At 44.1% G+C, this 21,395-nt stretch overlaps 3 protein-coding genes across 3 annotated transcripts; 1 reads left to right on the top strand and 2 right to left on the bottom strand.

Annotated features, from left to right (window-relative positions):
• Positions 1 to 1,639: 1,639 nt before the first annotated feature.
• LOC309572819 (E3 ISG15--protein ligase HERC5-like) lies at positions 1,640 to 20,691 on the top strand (the record flags this gene model as incomplete). The annotated part of the gene is made up of 23 exons (XM_082281285.1): positions 1,640 to 1,686; positions 2,601 to 2,730; positions 3,407 to 3,483; positions 4,034 to 4,255; positions 5,021 to 5,112; positions 5,678 to 5,808; positions 6,749 to 6,897; positions 7,158 to 7,237; positions 7,550 to 7,638; positions 8,811 to 8,870; positions 9,426 to 9,528; positions 9,679 to 9,856; positions 10,170 to 10,339; positions 11,503 to 11,598; positions 12,756 to 12,857; positions 12,932 to 13,051; positions 16,358 to 16,498; positions 16,584 to 16,756; positions 17,832 to 17,886; positions 18,068 to 18,147; positions 19,160 to 19,343; positions 19,709 to 19,808; positions 20,477 to 20,691. The coding sequence occupies exons 1-23, from the start codon at positions 1,641 to 1,643 to the stop codon at positions 20,689 to 20,691; spliced, it is 2,793 nt and encodes a 930-aa protein (XP_082137411.1). The 5' UTR covers position 1,640.
• On the bottom strand, positions 14,574 to 15,127 carry PIGY (phosphatidylinositol glycan anchor biosynthesis class Y; the record flags this gene model as incomplete). Its single annotated transcript, XM_082282668.1, has 1 exon — positions 14,574 to 15,127. The coding sequence occupies one exon, from the start codon at positions 15,125 to 15,127 to the stop codon at positions 14,897 to 14,899; it is 231 nt and encodes a 76-aa protein (XP_082138794.1). The 3' UTR covers positions 14,574 to 14,896.
• PYURF (PIGY upstream open reading frame) lies at positions 15,160 to 15,666 on the bottom strand (the record flags this gene model as incomplete). The annotated part of the gene is made up of 2 exons (XM_082282667.1): positions 15,411 to 15,666; positions 15,160 to 15,301 (listed from the first exon to the last, which is right to left on the bottom strand). Exons 1-2 carry the CDS (start codon positions 15,650 to 15,652, stop codon positions 15,160 to 15,162), a joined length of 384 nt encoding a protein of 127 aa, XP_082138793.1. The 5' UTR covers positions 15,653 to 15,666.
• Positions 20,692 to 21,395: the final 704 nt, after the last annotated feature.

Consider the following 21,395-nt stretch of genomic DNA (forward strand, 5'->3'; position numbering starts at 1 on the left):
GTGTCCCTTGCTGTGATACTGAGGGATGTGGCACTGTCTGGTGTGGGTTGCCAGCAGCTGAGCCCTGCTGGGTGGCCCCCAGGTCACCGTGTCCTATCCCATGGAGAGAGCAGCTGGAGCTGTGACTCAGGCCAGCTGAGAGGGGCTGTAGATTCCCCAGGGTGTTTAATTAACTTGCAGCAGTTTACCAGAGCAAACCTTTCTGACATGAAATCACTGTCAGCAGTCCACTTGGCAGGAGGAAGAATGTAGCTCTGAAGAGAGTACATCAACACATTTCCTTTCCTTTCTTCCCCTCGAATTTTTTCCTTTCCATGCCAGGTGGGAGGCAGTGTCCTTGCCTGTGCTTGGAGCAGTTTTCCTCACAGGGAGGAGACCTTAGTTCATGCTTTGGTGCAGAAGGACCTCTAGTGTCCCTTCCCAGCTCATGCTTTGGCATCACTGCTCTAGCTCGGTATCTTGATTTCGAGACTTTCCTACACACTGTGGAAGGAGATATGATCCGCAAAGTGCTTGTAGGGAAGTGTCTGAGAGAGATAAGGCTGGGTGGCTCCTCCCTGGGCAGAAGTCAATTACTGTATGCCCCAGGCTCACCTTGTTTTGCTTCCATGGGTCCTCCACACCCTTTTTTCTTCACCTCAGGGACCCCCGGCTGCCTTTTTGTGCACCACAGGCTGCTCCATTTAAATACATTAGATGCTCCTGCTGTCTCAGTAATGAATTTTCCACTGCATTTCAGTGAACACCAGTATAAATCTCTAGATTTGTGTTGTGCTTCTTGAGACTTTTGTAGAGTGCTCCCCCAAAATCTCTGCTTAGTATTCAGCAGCATAAAATTCTCATAAACAGATTGAATTTAATTCATCAGTGGCAGCTATTAGGAATACAACAAAAGTGATCTTTTGTGTTCTGATCTGTTTCATCATTCACACGGGTATCCCTTATTTCATCACCAAGATTGTCCTGCATGCATCACTCCAGTGAGACAGTGTGGGAGGTGGGGCAGGCAGGGTGGTCTTTCTGGGAGGGAGGAAGCTCGCAGCGTCTTTGAAGGCAGGAGAGATTTAGCAGAGACTATGTGAGAATGGAAGCAGATGTCTTTTAGATGTTGATGTATTTCCAAACCGAGCGTTGCACTTGCAGTTTGACTTCCCCCAGCCAAGCAGCCCCTCAGGGTTTCCGTGGGCTTAGTTGGGATACAGCTGAGCAGCAGAGTCGGTCTCTCGACTCTCCACAGGATGGGCACGGGCGGGTCACTCTCCGAAGTGAATAATAAAGTCAAAGGGTGCATCACAGGATGGACACGGGCGGGTCACTTTCCGAAGTGAATAATAAAGTCAAAGGGCGCATCCTCCACATGGAAGACCCCGGCATCCCTCCACCCGCCTTCTGCTTTGCCCTCTCCTCCCACCCGGGCAGCAGCAGCTCCGCAGGCTGAGAAGAGCCGGGAACCCACCGGAGCCCAGTAGCTCACGCCTTTTCACCGCAGGAGTCAGAGTTCCCAGCTCCGGGCTCCCAGGTACCCGGAATCCCTCCCGCTCCTCCCGCTGCCGCGGCCCCTGATGAGTTTCGGTTTCCATTTCCCCGGCGAGGCGTTCCCGGTGCTGCCCGGGCACTCCCGAGCTGTCGGCGGGCGAGGGATGGCGAAGGGACGGCAGCAGCGGAGCCGGGGGAGCGGCACGGGAGGTACGGACCGGCGGGAGCGGCGCGGCCGGGAGGACCCCCCGAGGATGGGTCCGCGCGTGGGCGAGGACGGGTCCGTGGAGGTGGAACCGCTGAAGTTGCAGTAATCTGCTGTGCGGTCCCTCGGGAACGGGGAGCTTCTGCATGAGGGGCTTAAGCGTGTCCCAGTGCACTGCACTCGGAGCGGGGGGACTGGAAAGGAGAAAGACCATGCCGGGGAATTGCCAGGGATTTTCCTTCCTAGTTCCATGTCTGATGTGTGGGCAGCGAGTCTCCAGAGGTGTTAGGTTTGCTGATGACCACCTTTCACTCCTGGGCATCCTGGGTCTCAGACACTTGTGGTGGAGCAGAGCTACATGCGAGTAACCAAGTCACTTGGTGCCTCTAGGTCGGGAGAGTATCTGCAGCCCCTCAGCTGTAGACAAGGAGGTACTTCCTTCTGCTGTGAAGAGGCAATGTGTGAATTTTCCCTCATTGCTCCTCCAGCATCCTGTAAGATGCTTGACTTGAAGGCATCCTATCCCCAAGGCTGTGACAAGTCTGGGGTGGTCAGATACCTCAGAAAAGTGCTTTGTCTCTGTCAGACACTCTCCACAGATGTGCAGAAGCTACAGACTGTGCTTCTGCTGCAGTTTCACTGGTTGTCTAGGGAGCTGGTGGCACAGCAGCCTAAGAGATGGAGCAAGGCCTTTTAGAGTAAAGTCATCCAGCATGAAACAAACCAGTGGGTAGGCAGGACACTGAAACCCTAAGAGGCCTGAGAAAATAAGTCACGTACACTTGTCTCACTTTTTCCTGAGAAGCAGAAGCTCTTGGTGAAAGCAGTAGCACACAGAGATCTTGGGGAGGGGGCCGAGGTGGTTAAGGTGCCTGCTGCCATAACATGACCATCGTGTCTGTCTGTGCGTGTCCTGCAGAGCGCACACAGTCGCAGAGGAATGAGGTGCAGTGCTCAAACCATGATGCAACACACAGGCTCATTCTCTCCCCTAACGGGAAGCTTTCTGAACACTGGGCTGAAGCTTCAGCAGACTGCCCCAAGACAAGGTAAGAAGCTTTCACAGGATGGAGGTATGGATGGCAATAGTCAGAAAATGCAGCCTGCTTTCCTCAAGGTAACATCCAGGAGTTTGAGGCATGCTCCTGTTGTAGAGAGGGAACTGGAACACATACAGTCTTAGTACCCAAAACTTTATCCTCTTTTTTAACCCAGCTAGAAGTGCACGGATTTTGAGGAAGATACCAAGATCTAAGCTGCTTGGGATGCACATGACACAGGTTTCTCTGAAACTTAGTAAGGATCAGTAGAACATACCCGAGCAATGCAGATGACTTGCAAACCACACATGGCTTGGGAAAACTGCAGGAGAAAGACACAAGCATATCTGAACCTTACCACCTTCTGATTAAGCTGTGAGGGTAACCATCATCTAGATGGTTTGCTGTGTGACTTTCTGTTATCTTGCCAGGGGCCAGATAACAGAATCAGGCTGAGCCTGGTTCTTTTCCAGCTTCTTGTGGAGCAAACCACAATCAAATCAGTTAGCCCTGCTACAGCAGGCCAGCATCAGAAAAGGGTGAATCAGCTTACAGGCGACCTATATTTCTCCACATATTTCCTGCTAAAAGTGATAGGGCTTGGTAAGCAGAGGTTCTTTGTCCTTTACTTTGTCTCATAGCACAGCATCTATTTATTTTGATTTTTTTTTCCTTATTTTTGTAGGCTGGTGCAAGAACTGGGAAACCGAAATATTGTTCAAATAGCATGTGGGGACCAGCATGCCATGGCACTATCTAGAGGTAGCCTCTTTCAAGAACACTTTTCCTCCAAACAGCAGTCACGCTTGCTCTGAGAAGGCAGTGTTTGTACTACTTGCATGAGTTGGTGACTCCGTTATAGAGTAATGAGCAGTGGGGACACAAAGTGCACTGGCTATCAGTGCTGCTCCTTCCTCCCAGCACCCAGGGACCTGCATCTCTCTGTCTCTCTCCAGTTCTTGAGCACTGTCCCTCCACAAAGGTGTGTTTTGGAGAGCAGACGTGGCTGCCCCACTCTGCGGTCACCAGACCTGCTCATTCTTAAGTTACAACACCTTTCTGGTCGGGAACTTCTTGTAAGTATGACTTTAGAGGTGGAAACACGTGGCCTTTATTTGTGTTGTGCTGAGTCACATGGACAGCAAGGGACAGTCCCAAGGAGGTCAGAAGCAAACAGAAATTTGGCCACACATGGTCTTGCCTTGGACCTAGGTCCCTGAAAACAACACTGAGTTTTGCTCCTACTCTCAAAGTGCAAATACTCAAGGGAAGCAGTGAGGCTGAACTGTTTTCTTTTGTTCTGTTTGTGAAGGGGGTGAGCTCTTCACCTGGGGTCAGAACACCCATGGACAGCTTGGAGTGCGGAGCCAAACCATGCTTACTCTCAAACCACAGCTGGTGGAAAGGCTAAAGGGCATCCCACTTGCTCAAATTGCTGCTGGAGGAGCTCACAGCATCACTGTGTCACTCTCTGGAGCTGTGTACTCCTGGGGAAAGAACAGTTTTGGACAGCTGGGACATGGAGACACGAAAGGTAAGGAAGAGGAGCACCAGGAGGGTGTTTTCCTGGTGAGCTCAGTGAGCTCACCAAATCGAGCTTCAGTACTGTCAAGCTCCTATGGAGTAGCAGTGGACAGTAAAGTCTTTTGAATAAAATACATCGGGATATGTTCTTTGTTTCCTGACTAGGAAAGGCATAGAGGTACAATGGTTTTAGGGGCTGTATTTCTATAGAGAACTTGCCATCATTTTATGTGGCTAATTGGATAGTGTGGGCACTTAAAACCTCTGAGGTCTTACAGTTCTGTTTCCACTCCTATCCTCTATCCAGGAAGTCTTGTATGAAAGAAATTAATTTTGTACTTTTGTACCTTCTTTAATTCTCTCTAAACACGAGGTGAGAGGAGAATTAAAATAACCTCTTGTCTTCAAACCTAGAAGGCTAGAGAAGAGTTGCCCTAGCCAGACAAAACCTGATGACAGCAGAATCTAATCTGAACAAGTTCAAACCCTTGAGAATCAGATATTTTGAAGCAAAGTACCATTTGGCAAGCAGATGTGAAAGTATTGCATTTTGTTTCAAACGAAAGTAAAAAAAAATAAAGTAATATGAAAAAGACAGAACATTATGAGAAAGAGTATGTTACACTGGAGGGAAAACAACCCAAACCCAAGCTGTAACTACATGAATTGCTGTAAGAGAAGACAGAAAAGCACTTAATCCTCCTGTTTTCTAAATTTTTCTGTATATGAGACCCCCCAGTACTCTTTCAATTTAGTAGTATTATCTTCTTTCCAGACAGGGACTGCCCATCATATGTTGGAGCTTTAGAGCACTGGAAGACTGTATTTATCTCATGTGGAGCAGATCATACTGCAGCTCTCTCTAAGGTGAGTCTGAAATGGAAAGTCAGCATCTGAGACCTCACCTTTTGAGAAAAGTCAGCATGGAGAAATTGGGATGGTAATGCCTGCTTCCACCTGAGCCTGAAGGCTATCTCCAAGGGATGTTATTTAAGCTATTGGGAAAACTGGTCTTTTCTCTTATTCCTGTCACCTGCATGCAACCTTTTGCAGGGATATGGTGAAAGGAAATCCTGAGGCAGAGTTCAATTCCCAGTACTTTTTGAAAATACTTTGGTTTTTATGGTATATTGGGGACTTCAGAAGATGCGAACAACATGTAATTCACTAGGGTTTACTCATACAAGTAAAATTCTTAAGCAACAGGGAGTTATTCTCAGGACTTAAATTGCTTTTCTCAGGAGCTAAATTATTTGGATTTTATAGTGTATGATCCAGCTTGATGCAAGGTGAACCCTCCTCATGTTTCAATCAGGGATGTTTTGAATCAAGTCCCATATGACATGGTGTGTCTTGCTGGCTCTCACTCTTGGTTGTGACCATTTGAATGTCCTTAATAATGCAGTGATCCTGTTTGCTTCTTCATTTCAAGGAGGGGCTGGTGTGCACCTTTGGAGCAGGAGGGTCTGGCCAGCTGGGTCACAACTCCACTCGGAATGAACTCCTGCCTCGTGTGGTGGCTGAGCTGTGGGGAGCAAGGGTTTCACAGATTGCCTGTGGCAGGTGGGAAGTGCCAATGACATGTCTTCTAGGGTCAATGCCTTAGGGGAATCACTGAAGAACAGTAGGGAAGGCAGTCACCAAGGTGTTCAAATCCCTGTATCCCAATAGGTCAGCACTGTCAGAGTATCCATCTTTCTGTGCTTACCTACAAACTAACTTGCAATTATGTATGTTCTGTGGTTAATGCATCTGGATCATGCTGGATGAACATTAATTTGTTCACACTTAGGTTGAAATCTTCCTGTAATGATTGGCTTGAAAAAAAAGAATCCCATCTGCTACGATTTTAATTTTTTCAATGTTTTCAAGTATAAGCCACCCTCCTGCGAGAGCCCCAGTGAGAGCCTCAGTCCCTTGTGAGCAAAGGAAGAGAGCTGCAAAAACCACCAGAAGCCCATGATCTTTTTCTCTTTTAATAAACAAAGGATATACTGGGTTCCAAAGGGCAAAGGACCATCAAAAGTCTGCATCGGGAAGGTCAATGAATTCCCATCCTGACTGACAAACTGGGAGGCTCTTAGTAAGAATTGAAGAGCAGTGATAATTACCCAGTTTCACTTTGCCTTTCTGGAATTGGGCCAGAAAAAGTCTCCTGACAACTCACCTGGGCTTGGTATTGGGCTCAGCAGCACAGAAGGTGCACTTTTAAAACCAGAAGGGTGTGAAGGAAGCGAGGTGTAATACTATTTTTGTATGTGGAACCAAGGTAAATCACAAACATTAGAGGATAGTATAGGAAATCTGAGTCCAGATGTGTCTTCATTGCTGAATGTTTATGCAATGAAGAGTTCTAACACGTTGGTTAAAGGGATTCTTTATCTGGACTGTCAGGACTTTCAAAGACAAGATTCAGGTCTACACTCTGAAAATGTATCTGTAAATTTTATTCTGTCTTGCCCAGTGGTTTTCACTTATTATGACTTTTTTTTTTCCTGAACAGACAACACACTCTGGTCTATGTCCCTTCCTTGGACAAATTCTACTTCTTTGGGTCTGGTGATGAAGGACAACTGGAAGATGAGAGCAAGCCCAATCAGTTGATACCACTTCCCATCAATTCACCAGTGAATACTGGAAAATCCTGCCAGAGTAATGACCACTGCAGATGTATACAATCTATATGTGTGTCTTCCATGGAGATGTTTGCTTTCTTGATTTTGTGTTTACACTGAAAGGCAAATATTATGTCTCATGCTTGCTTGGCCACCCCAACAAATTCTACCAGGAATTATTCCATTTAACCCCAATAACTACTATCTGAAGGGTTTTTTTGCTGTTCCAGTTCTGTGCACTTAACTCTCTAAAGATAATGAGTGTCTTCAAATGACAACCTTTTTGTTTTTTCACAGAAAAGGGTGCATCAAAAAAGGGGATTAAAATTATTGCAGGAGTAAACCAAAGTTTTGCCCGTTGCAGGGTGGAGAACAAGGTATGTGCACATTTGATCATAGCTTCTGATTTTGCCACTGTCCACATTACTGCTGGAAACATTTGGATTTTCCATAGTGCTTGTAGCACTCCAATTTTCTATCTGTCTATTGCAGTTTTTTCTGTGCTTACCTACAAACTAACTTGTATTGCAATTGTATATGTTCTGTGGTTAATGCATCTGGATCATGCTGGATGACCATTAATTTGTTCATACTTAGGCTGAAATCTTCTTATAATGATTGGATTGAAAAAAAATAATCCCACCTGCTACAATTTTAATTTTGTCAATATTTTTATGCATTTCACACAGAATTCATATTTGAATAGAATTGCCACTCTGGAGGATAAAGAAGTGGATGCATGGATTTCTAAATCTAAACCTTGGAAGAGTATAAAAAAGTAAATCTGAAACTTGCTATTTGTGTTTGGTTTTGTTTTTTTCCTGATACATGATTTTCTCTAAAAATTATTTTTCTTTGGAGGCTATTTTGGAGGAGTAGGAACTGTTCAAGAATTTAGCCAAGGCACAATGTTGTACCAGCACTTCTCACCTAGTTTTTGCATAGAAAAAAGAGATGCTGATAAGCAACAGGAGCAAAGCAGATGTACTGCATGGCTTCAGAAGCCTGTCCTCTTCTTGACCAGAATGGCTGTAAAGTTGATGAGGAGCTGACAAGTTAAACCAGTGAAAGACCCTGCCTGCAGAACAAGGCCTTGTGCAAAAAGCCTGATCCAGAGTACCCAAGCCGGAATGCTGAGCCAGCATTTAAAAATTAGTGGTCCCTTCTTTAATTACCCATTTTCAAAAGCAGTATGTTTATACCACTGTGGGATGCCTTACACTTAGAGTCTTTCTCATGTTTTATACGGGAGGTTATTTTCTTTGGGAAACTCTGACCCCAGCTGCTGATTTTGAGCATTTCAAAAGCTTGGCTAACTTGGTACAGTATGTTTCCCTGACCACTTTTAGCACAGTTTGGATTATGTGAAAAGTGATTGTTGAAAGGGTGAGAGAGAGGGTTCTTTCCAGATCTCAATAGGAAGGGCCTGACAGCAAACTGCTTGATAAAATAGCTGCTTCAGTAAGAACAGAACCAGGAATACAGGGAGTGAGTAAGTCTAATGTCCCTTCAGTTTCTGGGAACCCAGCTTTTGTGCAGCAGTACATTGACACCCTGATGGATTTTCCCCCCACATGCTACAAAGACCCTGTCCGTGGAGGGGATCCTCTTCCCTCCCATGCTGCCTTTTATTTTCATAACAAACAAAAGCAGCTAATGTTCTGACCTGTCAGGAGAAGATATCTCCATGATAACACCACCAGAATGGAACACTGGCTGGTATGGGGTGCTTGAGCAGGTTCCCTTACAAGGCCCAGGAGAGCAGAGGTAGCTTGCCAAAGATAGGAACTCCTCGAGTACAATGTCTTCTGCAACACTGACAATGAAGTGGTGCTAAGAAAAGTTTTGTGTGCTGTCAGGTGCAGACACACTCATACACATGTTTTTTGTTCTCTCAAAGTTAAAAACCTGAAGTTGAAAGGATTGACTTTTTGTTTTTTTTACTATCAGGAATATCAGACTGATCTTTTCATCTGAGGCTTGTATCAATGGAAGCTTCCTGGACAAAAGGTAGCATGCACTGACTTAGACATAACAGAATATATTGGCTGCATGTAAACTGACCAGAAAGTGTTATTTTAGGCCACATATGTAGAAAAGATTCATTTTATCTGAATTTGCAAGAAGCCAGTCTTTATTTCAGAAAGCTCAAGCTAGTACTAAGATTTTTATAGCCCTGGTCCTACTGAAATGTGCTAGAGAAGTTCACATTTTAGAAGATTATCCTTTAGTGATATTTGGCAGATGATGATAATCCCTTCAGGCAATATTACAGCTCTCAAAGGATCCATAATAGCTTCTCCTGGCACTGAAGTGGAAGTCATCTTAGGGTGAAATACAGGAGCCTACCATTAATAGTTCACAGCCACACAAGACAGAAAGGACAGGATATTAATCAGGTCACAAAACAGTGTCCTGTGTTGTCTATCTTGTAAGAACATGTGAAATTATACCCACTGAACCTGGGGCTGAACTTTCCAAGTATTTTCTAATACTACAATGCTTCATTATTCAGTCAGTAGAAAAAACATTATTTAGTATCCTTTTTTTTTTGTGTTGTGATAGAGACAAACATTTCAAAACTTCCAAAGAAGACTCAGGCATAGACATGTCAGAAGTGAAACGTTTTTATGAGAAGATCAGTGAAAACCAAACAGTCTACCAGAAGGTAAGGATTTGATATAAGGATGCTCACTAAACAGATACTGAGGAGCTTTGGATTTGTGCATGAAACTTAGGAATTTCATGCCAACCTAATTACTTTGGCAAAACAGAATTGCATTTTAACCCTTGTCTCTTTTTTTTTTTCCCTCTGAAGGTGCAAAAGGAGATTAAGAACTTACTGCCGTCATTGTCTTCCTCTCCCATCTCACCTGAAAATTTCAGGGTCTACTTGATCTTGCCTTTCCTTCTGCAGGGGAAGGATGGAGACTCTCTGAATTTTGAGATGGCTCAAGCCATCATGAAGCTCCAGCCTGAGGGCCTGCAAACTCTTGGTAGGGTTTTATGATGATAAAACTGAATGATGTAAATGCTTGGTCATTTTCTGCTGCAGAACAAGTGTTATTACTGCTGATGTAATGTGTTCCAGGGCTTGAAATAATTGCTTTTGATAGACATAGAAACATAGGGACTATGCAGCAAGACACAAGAATTAAAAAAGTTCTGTCTAAGGTTTTTTATAATTTTTGTAGTGCAAGCTTAAAAGGTTTTTAAAATTCATTTGATAAAAAGAGAAAAAACAGCTTCATCCACAAATTGCAGTGATTTGTATGTTACCTGTGACCTTACTAGCTGTTTTCTTTACAGAATGCTTATGGTCAAATCTAGGAACATCCTTTTTCAGGGAGCTGGTCATTCTGTATCAGAGGGTTTCCAAGCAATCTGTCCTGGAGTTCAAAGCCAGGGGGCCAGACCACATCTTCAACCTGGGCCCAGCTGAAACAGGGCCTCTGCAAATACTGCAGAGGCTTTACCAGGTGAGAAAGTGCTTGGATCCCAATTAGACAGGCTGTATCCATGTAGCTTAGAGTATTTTAATATTTCTCACTTGTTCAGTTCTCTGGGTTTGACACTGCTTCAGCAATCTCTTTGGCTCTACACCAGCACAGTTTTGAAGGAGTCCTGCTCGAGTTGTGCCAAACTGACCCTCTGCAGAAATGAAGAGCTAAAGCATGTTATAGCCCCTGGCAGGGGAAGAATGCTTTCAGTGGTTTCAGGAGTGCATGCATTGATGCCTACAGAGCTATGGATGTGGTGTCCTCTATGTAACATGCCCATTCCCCTTTCTCCTGGTGAGATCCCTCACCCCAATAACTGCTCAGAGCATTTAAAAGACAACCTACCTGCTTGGCACATTGTGGCTGCCACAGTAATGCTCTGTGATGATTGAAGAGCCTGCTAACCTGACAAATTCTCTGGGACAACAGCAATAGAACCTCTTTAGCTGCACACAAACAAGAAGAACAAAGGGAGCAATAATTGTGTTCTGGACAACCATACTTTCTCCTGCAGAGATGTTCAGAGTTTAGGAAAATCAAGAGCTCAAGTGCACAGCATAAATCAGAGAGACTTGTATCTCCTTATCTCAGCAGACATCCCTCCAGGGCAGTGGCTGGGCATACCCTACAGAGACTTGTTAAATTTTGTTCAGAGTTGAATATCCTTTTGGCTGAGAATGCAGAATTGGGCCTCAAAGTTTAGACTCTTGAATCTGTATTTATGCAGGTAAATAAACTCGAAAATGCAGCAGGCCTACTCCTCTGCGACTGATTACATGACCTGGAGCTTTACATGTTCACTGTCCCTCTGCAAGTATCTTTTCCAGACAACAAGTAGGAACATGAATAGGGAACCACAGAGTGTTCTGCAACATGAAAGACACTCCAAGGGAAACATACTTTTCCTGATGGAGTCCTGTTAAGGGATCTTAACTGGAAATGAAATTTGCTTTCCTGCTAGTTTATACATGGGTTTCTGAGACTTCTCACTGTGGAGCACTGTGCCACTTGTAGCACTTTTATCCCTTACCTTCTGCACAGGGTCTCAGAGCCCTTTCTGCAGAAAGCCCTGTCAGTCCCATCCTGCCACACAGACACAGCACACTAGTTCTGCTGCTGATATATTGCGTGTTTCAATGCAGGTGAACTCCAGAACTGGTTTCAGAGTACATGAAAGCAACTTCTATGTACCTGAAGTGATACAGATTATCAACTTATGTTCATGCTTAAATGTAACAGTAAGTATAAATCTTACCACCAGTGTGAAACTCTTTTATTTAAATAGTTGACAATATATATATGGAAGTCAACTCTAGAGACTAACCCAATACATCTCGAAGACATTTCCTTTTCCCCATTCCTCCAGTGCTCTAAATTATGCAAGCCCTTTACCATCCCAGTGTTCCAGCAGCTACAACTGGTTTGATTGATCCCTGGTTCTGAGAGTTGGAGCTGCTCTTAAGCAGAATCTGTTTGCTTTGAACTAGCACTCACTGTGAAATAGTAGCACGAGGGATGGTTGCTATACTTCGCGTTACTCTGGAGTTTATTTACTTTTTAATTAAAATTAATTAATTAAAGTTTAATTAAGAGAAATATTTTGAGGTGTCTTTAACCTATTATTTAGAAACCCTACTGAGCATATCAATTTACTTACATCTTAAAACAAAGCCGTGGTAATAAAAAATAATCTGTGGCATTTCTTGATGACACAGAGTGAAAATTAGCTACCAAATGCAGTCAGTGTCAGAGGAAGCAGTATGAAATGGAAATGTGCATAGTAGGGGTTTCCTCTGGCAAAAAAAAGTAAGTTTTCTGGCAAGTTGGCTGGAATTTGTAGGGCAACTGCCTAATTCCTTCATAAGCTTTTGTTTGCTAAGGTACCAATTTTGTACCAACTAACCAGAGTGAGAAAGGAGGTTTGAGAAACAGCATAGAATCAAAAGCCAATTAGGACATTACCTGAAGTTGCTGCCTTATCACACTGGAGGAGTAACACTTTGAATTAGATTATTTTTATACCAGTATCTATTTTTGGTATTACATATAATAAACCCAGCAGATTTTGAAAACAATGTACCATAACCCGGGTATCCAGGACATTTTGGTTTAGCTGAATTATGGAAGATGCAGTTAAAATCATTCTCTCTGTTTTATTGTTCATGCACTACTGTTGACAAGTGTCCCTCTGCTTCTCACTCACAGGAGCAAGTAGAAGCTGTTTTTAGAACGTGAGCCTCTGTTAGTGCAGTGCTCATGCACACAAGGGCTCATTTCAGAGACACAGGAGTTTGCCAGGGTACAGACTGGCAGTTCAGTCTGCACACATGTCCCTGAAGTCTGGTTTCACAAGGGAAAATCAACATGTCTTTTCCTTTCTTCCTTGTCATTTCAGACAGTCCTATGGAATCTGAGCAAGTTTCCATGCATCTTTGACAGGAAAAGCAAGATCCACATTCATATTACAGAATGCAGGGCTCTGTCCAATGTCTCTATTGTAAGTGCAGCAAATCTTGTTACCAATCAGAAGAGATAAACAAACTGCTAACAGACTATTACTTCAATCCTCAGATACCCGATATATGGATCTCTGAGACATGGAATTTTGCTGTCAGAAGACAATGCCTTCTGCAAGACATATGGAAAAATTTAAAATTCGCCTCAAAACGAGATTTCAGGAAGATCTTAAAGATAAGATACCAAATTGTATTACTTGTTAGCTCTATCTTGCTGCAGTGTTCCTTGATTTTCAGTGTTACTGAATATTAGTAGAAGGGTTTCAGTATCCTCTGAGCATACAACAAAAGAACTGCTCACCAAATTATTATAAAACATGTTCCATAGATGGTGTAGAGTAAATCTGGAGGGCAGTATTTTACATTCTTATTCCAAGCAGCTTTGTTGGCATAAGTCAAATGAAAGTGGCAGTGATATTTACTGTGAGGTTGCTTTGGGGTAATGGAATAGAATTGCTCAGTTGTCTAAGTCCAGTACTGTTGCTGCTAGTCTGGCTTTTGAGACTCTACACTAGTTTGCTGTACATGAAAACCCCAGTATCTGAGGAACCAGCCTGAGGGGTCAGCAAGCAACACAGCCACAAAATGACATTTCTTTCATGGAGATGCTGTCCGAAGGGAAAGGAAGGATAGTGCTGGCCAGAGAGATGGGAATCTGATTACAGTGCTGCTGTCTCCATGTGCCTTTATTCTGTGGCTTCCACACTGATCCAAAGGTTGTGGCAGTTGCATTTCCTGCAGGAATCGTGATGCTGGCCCTGCCCTGCAAAAGCCATTAGCTGGCTGATGTGGGAATAGGACACCTGCCCAGAGCAGAGTTCAGCTAAGGGACCACGTGCCCCACCTGTCACTAACACAAAGTCTGGCAGCATGCCTGTGCCACAGGAACTATGGACCTTGGTGCCCTATGACCCAGTACTGGTGCTCTCCAAGTGAGCTTTCTTGCCAACCAGAGCTGTCAAAGCATTTCTTTCCCATATACTTTGGATATTCACAATGGCTCCCAAAGCTACCTTTCCCTCCTGCTTCCTCACTATGCCAGCCGAGAGAGGCATTTATTTATGGAGGCAATGAGGGTGTGCTCTGTACTGTCCTCTAGATTTTGAGTCTCCACCAATTGTACAAGCCCTGACAAACAGCTGCCCTTAGCTCAAGTCAGCCTTTGGGCGCACCTCTTGTGAGCACTGCCTTTCACACTGTGCATCACAGCATTATTCGCCCAGCAGCAGCCTGAGAAATATAACTGCACTGTTAGTATCCCACCCAGGGAAACTATGTATGGTCTGCAGCATTTACAACTTGGTGCTGCATTTTTCAGCAGGTAAAGGACATGTTTTGTGTTGCAGATACCAACTACCCAAAAGCAAAACATAAAAAAGAAACCTTCATTGTAGCATTGACCTATCCCCTTCATAGCTGTGTCCTGTTAGGAAGTTTTTCAGACAATTCTGAGAACTTGGCATGGGGCACTCTCATTGTGGCCCTAGAAAGAAAAGAGCTGCAGGTACTGCACATACAGACATGGGTATAACCCAAGAAAGAAATGTCTTAATTTAACTCATCTCAAGTTTTGTTATTAAACACCAACCTGATTTACTTTAATTTTTGCTGTTCTGACAGTGAGACAAACATATTTCAGTACACAAATCTAGTTAAAAACCCCAGAGCTCTCCGAGAGAGATTCATATCATTGCATGTTTTAATTTTAATTTAGTTTATTCAGTCAGAGTACAGTTCTTCCTCATGAAAATGAAGGTTTTAATTAGTGCCACTACAAATGCACAACACTCTTGAAGGGATAAAACAGAGGGAATTAGTGTTTCTTATTACTCCTACTCTTCATCTGCATTAGCAGTAGTTAACAATGGGCTGCTGCTTCATACAGTTCCAGATACTACGGGGAAAATGATGCCAGTCACTAGTGCCAGAAGGAAACTCTCTCAAATGAAGTGCAATACTTGATGAGATTAAACAAATTACGTTGATTTAGAGAAGCCCAGGGGTTAGCAAAGACATCACACTAGTTGTGCCTAAAAAGCTTAATCCCCATCCAGGTCCACAGGTGAAAGAACACATAAACTGGTATTGTAACAGGAAGGAGGAGGCTGTAGAAACACAGGCTGTTTGTGCTGGTGCAGCCCTGGGGGAAGGCTTCGTCTACGCTGGCCGAGTAGAACAGGCCTGCCAGGGACAGGAGGGGAACGAGCACAGTCAGCGTGGGCAGGGAGGGCAGCAGCCCCGCTCCGGCCATCAGGCCCCGCTCCCGCCGCGCCCGGCGGCTCCTCAGGGCTGCTCCGAGCCCCCGGCCGGGGGCTTCTTGTGCGTCATCCTGGCAGCCTCCGGAACCATGTTCGGGATGCCGTCGATGATGGGGTACGCGATGCCCAGCTCCTCGTTAATGAGCTCGTTCGTAGCTTCTTCGTACCTAGTCAGCCAAGTCGGAGGGGGGAGAAACATCCAAGCAAAACATGAGGAGCAGTGACTAACCTGGGTTTGCCCAGGACTCGGGCGCAGCTCCCCCGCCCCGTCCTCACCTCAGCGGTCGCTTGGAGAGAGGGCACACCAGGAAGCGCAGCAGCGATGGCTCCGGTGGCTGCGGCCGCGCTGAGGCTGAGGCTGAGGCTGAGGCTGAGGCTGAGCCTGAGCCTGAGCCCGAGCCCGAGCCCGAGCCCGAGCCCGAGCCCGGCTCCCACTGCCCGTGGCAGTGCCGGCCGTGCGCGGGACCCCTCGGCGCCGCCCGCCGCAGCAGCAGCAGCACGGCCGCGCCGCGCAGCATGGCCGCCGCTTCCGCCGCCCACAGCCCACAGCCCGCCCACAGCCCGCCCCGCGCCGCCAGTGCCTCGGGGGCTTTGTGCGTGGTGCAGAATGTAGAATGGATCGGGATCATCTTAAATCAGGATGGTTGTCGGTGTTAAGATCTTTGTACACTTGCAAGACTAATCAGGAAGAAAGGAGACCTAGTCAGTGGAACAGGCAGCAGGCAGCATTCCCTAGCCTAGGACATCCGGGAACTAAAAAGCCTTAAGGATGCAGTAAATCAAGGTGTTGATGAATGTCTGTATATACATTGCTAACTTGGCAAAATACTCAAGGTCCTGTAGCTGAACTGTGTTCATTATAAAACTAAAAATCATGCCCACAGGGCAAAAAGACCCCTGCCCAGGTGAAGACCTTTCCCCTGAGGGTGTGAGGAAGTTAGTTAGCTGGGGTTATGTAACTTGTTTGGAAATTACTAACCAAGCATAACAGACTTGGAAAGTTGCTAACTCTGAATTTCTGTGTATAAATAATGGCTCAAAAAGTCTGGTGGGATGTGCTTGATTTGTGGAATACCGAGTACCCAGGTTGGCACAACCCTGAAATAAATAATCAGTGTCTCTCTCCCAGGTATGTAATTATTGGCTTGTTGCACACCAGGTAAGGAATCTGATTTTGTGGGCAACATTGGTGTCTCTATCTATGGGTGTCTCGGACCTTGCAGGTGAATTTCGTGGGTGAGATGGGGATGGACGATGGTGCGGTGTCCCAGGAGCTCTTCAGCATCGCAGCCAGGACCCTCTGCCAGCCTGGCACTGGCACTTTCTGCCACTTTGCCTCCAGCCTTGTGTGGTTCCCCAAACAGGTAAGGCAGCCCTGTGGGGGTGGATGGGGGACCCACCCATGGGAAAAGGCAGTCATGGCTTTCTGGTGTGCTTGTTCTTAACCAGGCCTCGAGCTGTGAGGATGAGGACACCTTCCTCTTGATTGGGACACTCTGTGGAATGGCCCTGTTTAACCAGCGCATGGTGCCCTTCCCCTTCCCCAGGGCTCTCTACAAAAAGCTACTGGACCTGGCCCCCACCCTGGAGGACCTTGAGGAGCTGCTGCCAACTGTGGGCCGGTATGAGCCAGGCATGGCCCCAGCTTCAGCTGGGTCCCTTGCCTTGACCATGCACAGGGAGATCCCAGAGGCTGAATTCGGGGCACCCATGGCATCTACATTTGCCATTGTGAAGCTGCTAGAAGCCACAGATTTCCAAGGAGGTCCTTGTCCAGAGCATGGATGTTGTTCTCAGAGGCTGGTATTGCCAAAATAAAAAGCCAAGCCTCATGGCTTAGAAGGTGTCAGATCTCTGCTCCACAAAAGCTTAAGTCCACACTGTGAATATATAGTTCAAAACACTTTGGGCTGTAGTTGGGACTAGAAAGAACTAAGGACCCAATTATTAATGTTGGTTTTTTTTCTCTGATTTACTAATTATCACTTTCCACAATATTGTCTTGCACAAGTACAGTATTACAAAATGCTGCAGTTGTGCCAGTTCTGAGAACTCTTGTGCAGAGTTTCCATGCACTGGGAGAGAAGATGTCAGGCAGACATAGCAGGGAGAGGTGCTGCTGCCACCAGTGTAATGCTTCAAGGCCTCTGAAGCCCAGCTTTCCATGCAAGTGCTATAAACAACCAAGAAGATGAGAACCCCATCCCATGAGCTAGTGACTGTGTTGAGGTGGTAAATTCCTGAGGTGCTAAATTTACTGAGGTTCCTCAGTGAATTGGAACACAAGGTTGTCTGCAATACTTGGAGAGGTGCTGCACCCCAAAACAATTGTCCCAGAATTCTGGTCCACACTTAATTCTCCCTTCTGGTCCACACTTAATTCCTCACTAGGTAATGTCTGGAAGCAAGGTTGTGGTCCCAATCCCACTTGTCACTGAATTTTGTGTAAAGTTGTCCACACAGGGCATGGGGATGGACTTGCCTGGAATCCTTTTTTACTGGAGGTGTTTGTGCTCAGCTCATGGCAGCAGCATGGCAAAATTTCAGGGCCATATACGACAGTTCTGTGTGAGTGTAGGTGTTGTGTATATATATGCATTTAAACGCTGCTTTTCAAAGGATAGTTTGCAGCAGAATTTGAAAGTGCATTGAATGGTCATGTTTCTTCTCTCTTTAATCCCTTTTGGTTTTTGACAGGAATCTTCGGAGCATTTTGAATGATGAATGTGATAGCTTGGACTTGGACTTCACGGTAAGACATCCCACATAGGTATTTGGGCAAGACAGTGTCCCAGTGCAAATGACACAACTTGTCTGTAAACTCAAACTAGTGGGAGTGCTATGTCAGACCCTCCAGGAAGACTGAGAGAAGTAGCACATATATATCTGTCATATATAGACATAGCAGCCAATTTTTAAATTTTTTTGCATAGGGAATGGAAGGAGGAGATTCCACGGAGGTTGTTGAACTTAAGAAAAATGGTGCCAACATTCCTGTCACTGAGGATAACAGGTCAGTTTTATTTTTATATTTCTTATCCTGTTGTCTTGTTACAAGTGTATGAAACATGTCTGTACCCATCCCCATATACTGTTAGAAAATATTGACCTCTGTATTGTGCCATTGGTCTTGGTCCAATAGGTTGCACACTTTCAATTCCTGCTGTACTTGCTGCACACGTGCCAGACATTGGCAGTTTGGGCAAGCAGTGGATGAGAAGGGGATCCTTGGACAACCTGGTATCAACATATGCAGATACCTGGCATTAACAGGAAAATTCCTAACAAATTTTAAAAATAGCAGTGAACAGTATTTTCAGGGAAATACAGGTGATTTGTCTGGGAAACCCAGCTATAGGTACACCTCTGTAAGGGTTTTTATAGAGCAAAATGTTTCCTGCTTAGTTACATATATGGCATGTATCTTGTACATAAAGGAGAAAGAGCAATCTATCAATAAGGCTTTGTGTCAATATTAATGTAGCACAGAGGACAGAGAGAAATTCTGTGTCCTGAATTATGCAGATGACCTGAGGACCCATAGGGATCCATGAAAGGGCTATTTAAGCTTGAAGTACAGCATTTACATTGAGTTGATTGTACAAGTACAATGTCACTACACAAATCCCCATATGAAGTAGAGAGAAGAGTGAAACTATTGATTAGCAGCTGTGCAAATATTTATTTCGATTTCAGGAAAATTCTTGGGCATTCATTGAGTGTTAGGTCTGCTAGGTTCCATCTTTTATAATAATCAAGTGTCTGATAGGATTTCATTGGCGTGTTCGCATGAAGTACAAGGAGTGTTACCAAAATGAATCTATTCTGGCTAGCATTCTCTTTTATTTGTGAAGATGTTCCCAGCTTATTCAGTGAATAACTAATTGCCAGTGGCGACTGGTCTCAGTGAAGACTGTGTCTGTACAGCACAGCAGGTCATATGGAATAAAGGAATAAGGCATAAAGTTCTCTATAATCCTCCTTTTAGAAAAGCACCACCAATGCTTGTTTTGTATCTGTTGCAGGAAAGAATATGTTGATTTGTATGTGAATTATATATTCAATAAATCGGTACAGAAGCCATTTGAGGACTTTATGCAAGGGTTCTTAAGAGGCTGCCCAGCTAGATATTGGAAGGTGTTTTTCCCTGAAGAGCTGCAGGTTCTTCTCCAGGGACACACAACATTTGACTGGCATCTGCTGGAAAAGGTATTGTATACAAGCACAGTGTCCTTCTGCTCTATCTGCTAAGCATAAACTACTTCTGACCTGATCTTTCATTGAGTGCACAGGTCATGAACAGATGGGCAGAAGCTCGAAGGGCTTTCTCTTTTTTTGATTTGTGTTGATGTTCTGTTTCTAATCTACATCAGCTACAAGAATAAAGGAGAATAAGTATCAAGCCATAACTCAGGGATTGTCATATGAATCTTTGAAAAACAAGTGAACAGAGGTTAAGGGGATTTGAATATCTATGAACAGGATTATAAAATTTATCAGATAAAATGTTGCTTTAAATATAAATGGAAATATTGAGGATTAACTGGCCTGTTTTATTTTTGTCTTTTTGACAGAATGTGGTATACAGACAGTATAAGCAGTCAGATCAAACCATCAGGAATTTTTGGACTGTGTTTCACAAGTTACCAGAAGAAAAAAAGAAAATGTTTCTTGGTAATATATTGGGCATTTTAAACTTTTCATAGCCCTTTTCTTTCCCCCCCAACACACATTCTAGATGGTTGCACATAAAAACTATTATAGTATAGTTCCAAACTGTAGCTTTTCCCCATGTTCACCCCTGCTGCTGCCACATTTTCTAGTGAAAACCACAAAGAAATAACACAAAGAGTTGCACAGGGACAGTTGACCCTCCTCACATCCCTTGAGGTTTGCCTGAGTGCATCGGACCACCTTGAAGCCTGCAGTAACTTTATCCCTTACTTTTGTGGTTGTCTTGTTGGTCAGAGGCCTCAGCTTGCATGAGCACACTGTGTTGATGTAAGCAGTTTACCTTTGTCAAAGGGTTGCAGAAGCTAGGTCATCCTTTTTAAAGGTAGAAGGTCAGACCTAGCCTGGCCTTTCTCATCCACAAAGTCCACAATATAAAGTAGACGAGGGCTTGTAATTACTATGAATAGGTAAGAGACTTTAAACTGTATTCAGGTGCAAATTCAACAAAGCAAAATACTTAGCTTAGGAAAATAACTGTATGTTTACACTAATTTCCCTTCGTGGTTTTCATTAACATTAATTATTTTAATGTTTTTTAGTTAACATTATTTTGTTTTGGTTTTTAATTTGCTAACTTGTTCTTGTTTTTCTTTTTTTCATTCCTTCAGTTTTTTTGTCAGGATCTGATCGAATCACTGGCTATGTACTGGACCATTTTAGATTTTATATTGAAGATCCTCAAGTGGAAAATCCAGATGAGGTCTGTCCCCATGCCAGGACCTGCCACTCCATTTTGTTCCTCCCCAGATACAGCAGTAAAAAAGTACTCAAAGAGAAGTTGCTTTATGCCATAGAGCATAATGAAGGTTTTGGCCTTGCCTAATTCTTGGATAGAAGCACTTTAAAGCAAAAATAAGAAAACAAGTCTTTTTTTCACTTGTCATATTTTCTCTTAATTATTCCAGTTTACTGGTTTCTACTCTGCCATATTTTTACTGCACTTTATAAACACCCGAGTGTGTGTATTTGCTGAGATTTTACATGGCTTATAAAATTGAGCTTAGACCAGATACCTCATAGTTAGACTGTAAATTTAGGAAAGAAGAATCCTGTTTGGCACACTTCAGAGAAGGAAGCTGATAACCAAGCATATTTGTGCAAGCAGGGTCTGCACTGTTCTGGTTGTGTTAATAGAGTGAGATCCCAGCAGCAGTGATTCTGTGATTTGTACATTCATACATTAGCAAGCACACAGCCAAGATGTGCTAAGCAGTCACCCTTGCAAGGCAAAGCTGGTGTTACTTAAGGGTTCTCTTGGGGAGCAACTAACTCTAATGAGACTGTGAATTGAAGGAGCAGTCTGGGCTCACCTGGATATGGCCTATGACTTATCTGTGACAAATTCTTAGGAGGAAAATTTGATCATTCCTAGACTTTTGAAAAAGCTATACTAATGCACTATGATAAAATAATTTTTTGTTATTTAGTGTGATAACTGTTGTATTTGTTATGTTTCTTTATCTCTTCTAAGGAGATGTTTTGCAATTAAATCATAAAATCTTAGGCTTGCAGAACAGATCTGTCTAA

The sequence above is a fragment of the Coloeus monedula genome (assembly GCF_965178545.1).
Source record: "Coloeus monedula genome assembly, chromosome: 5".
Lineage (NCBI taxonomy): Eukaryota > Metazoa > Chordata > Aves > Passeriformes > Corvidae > Coloeus > Coloeus monedula.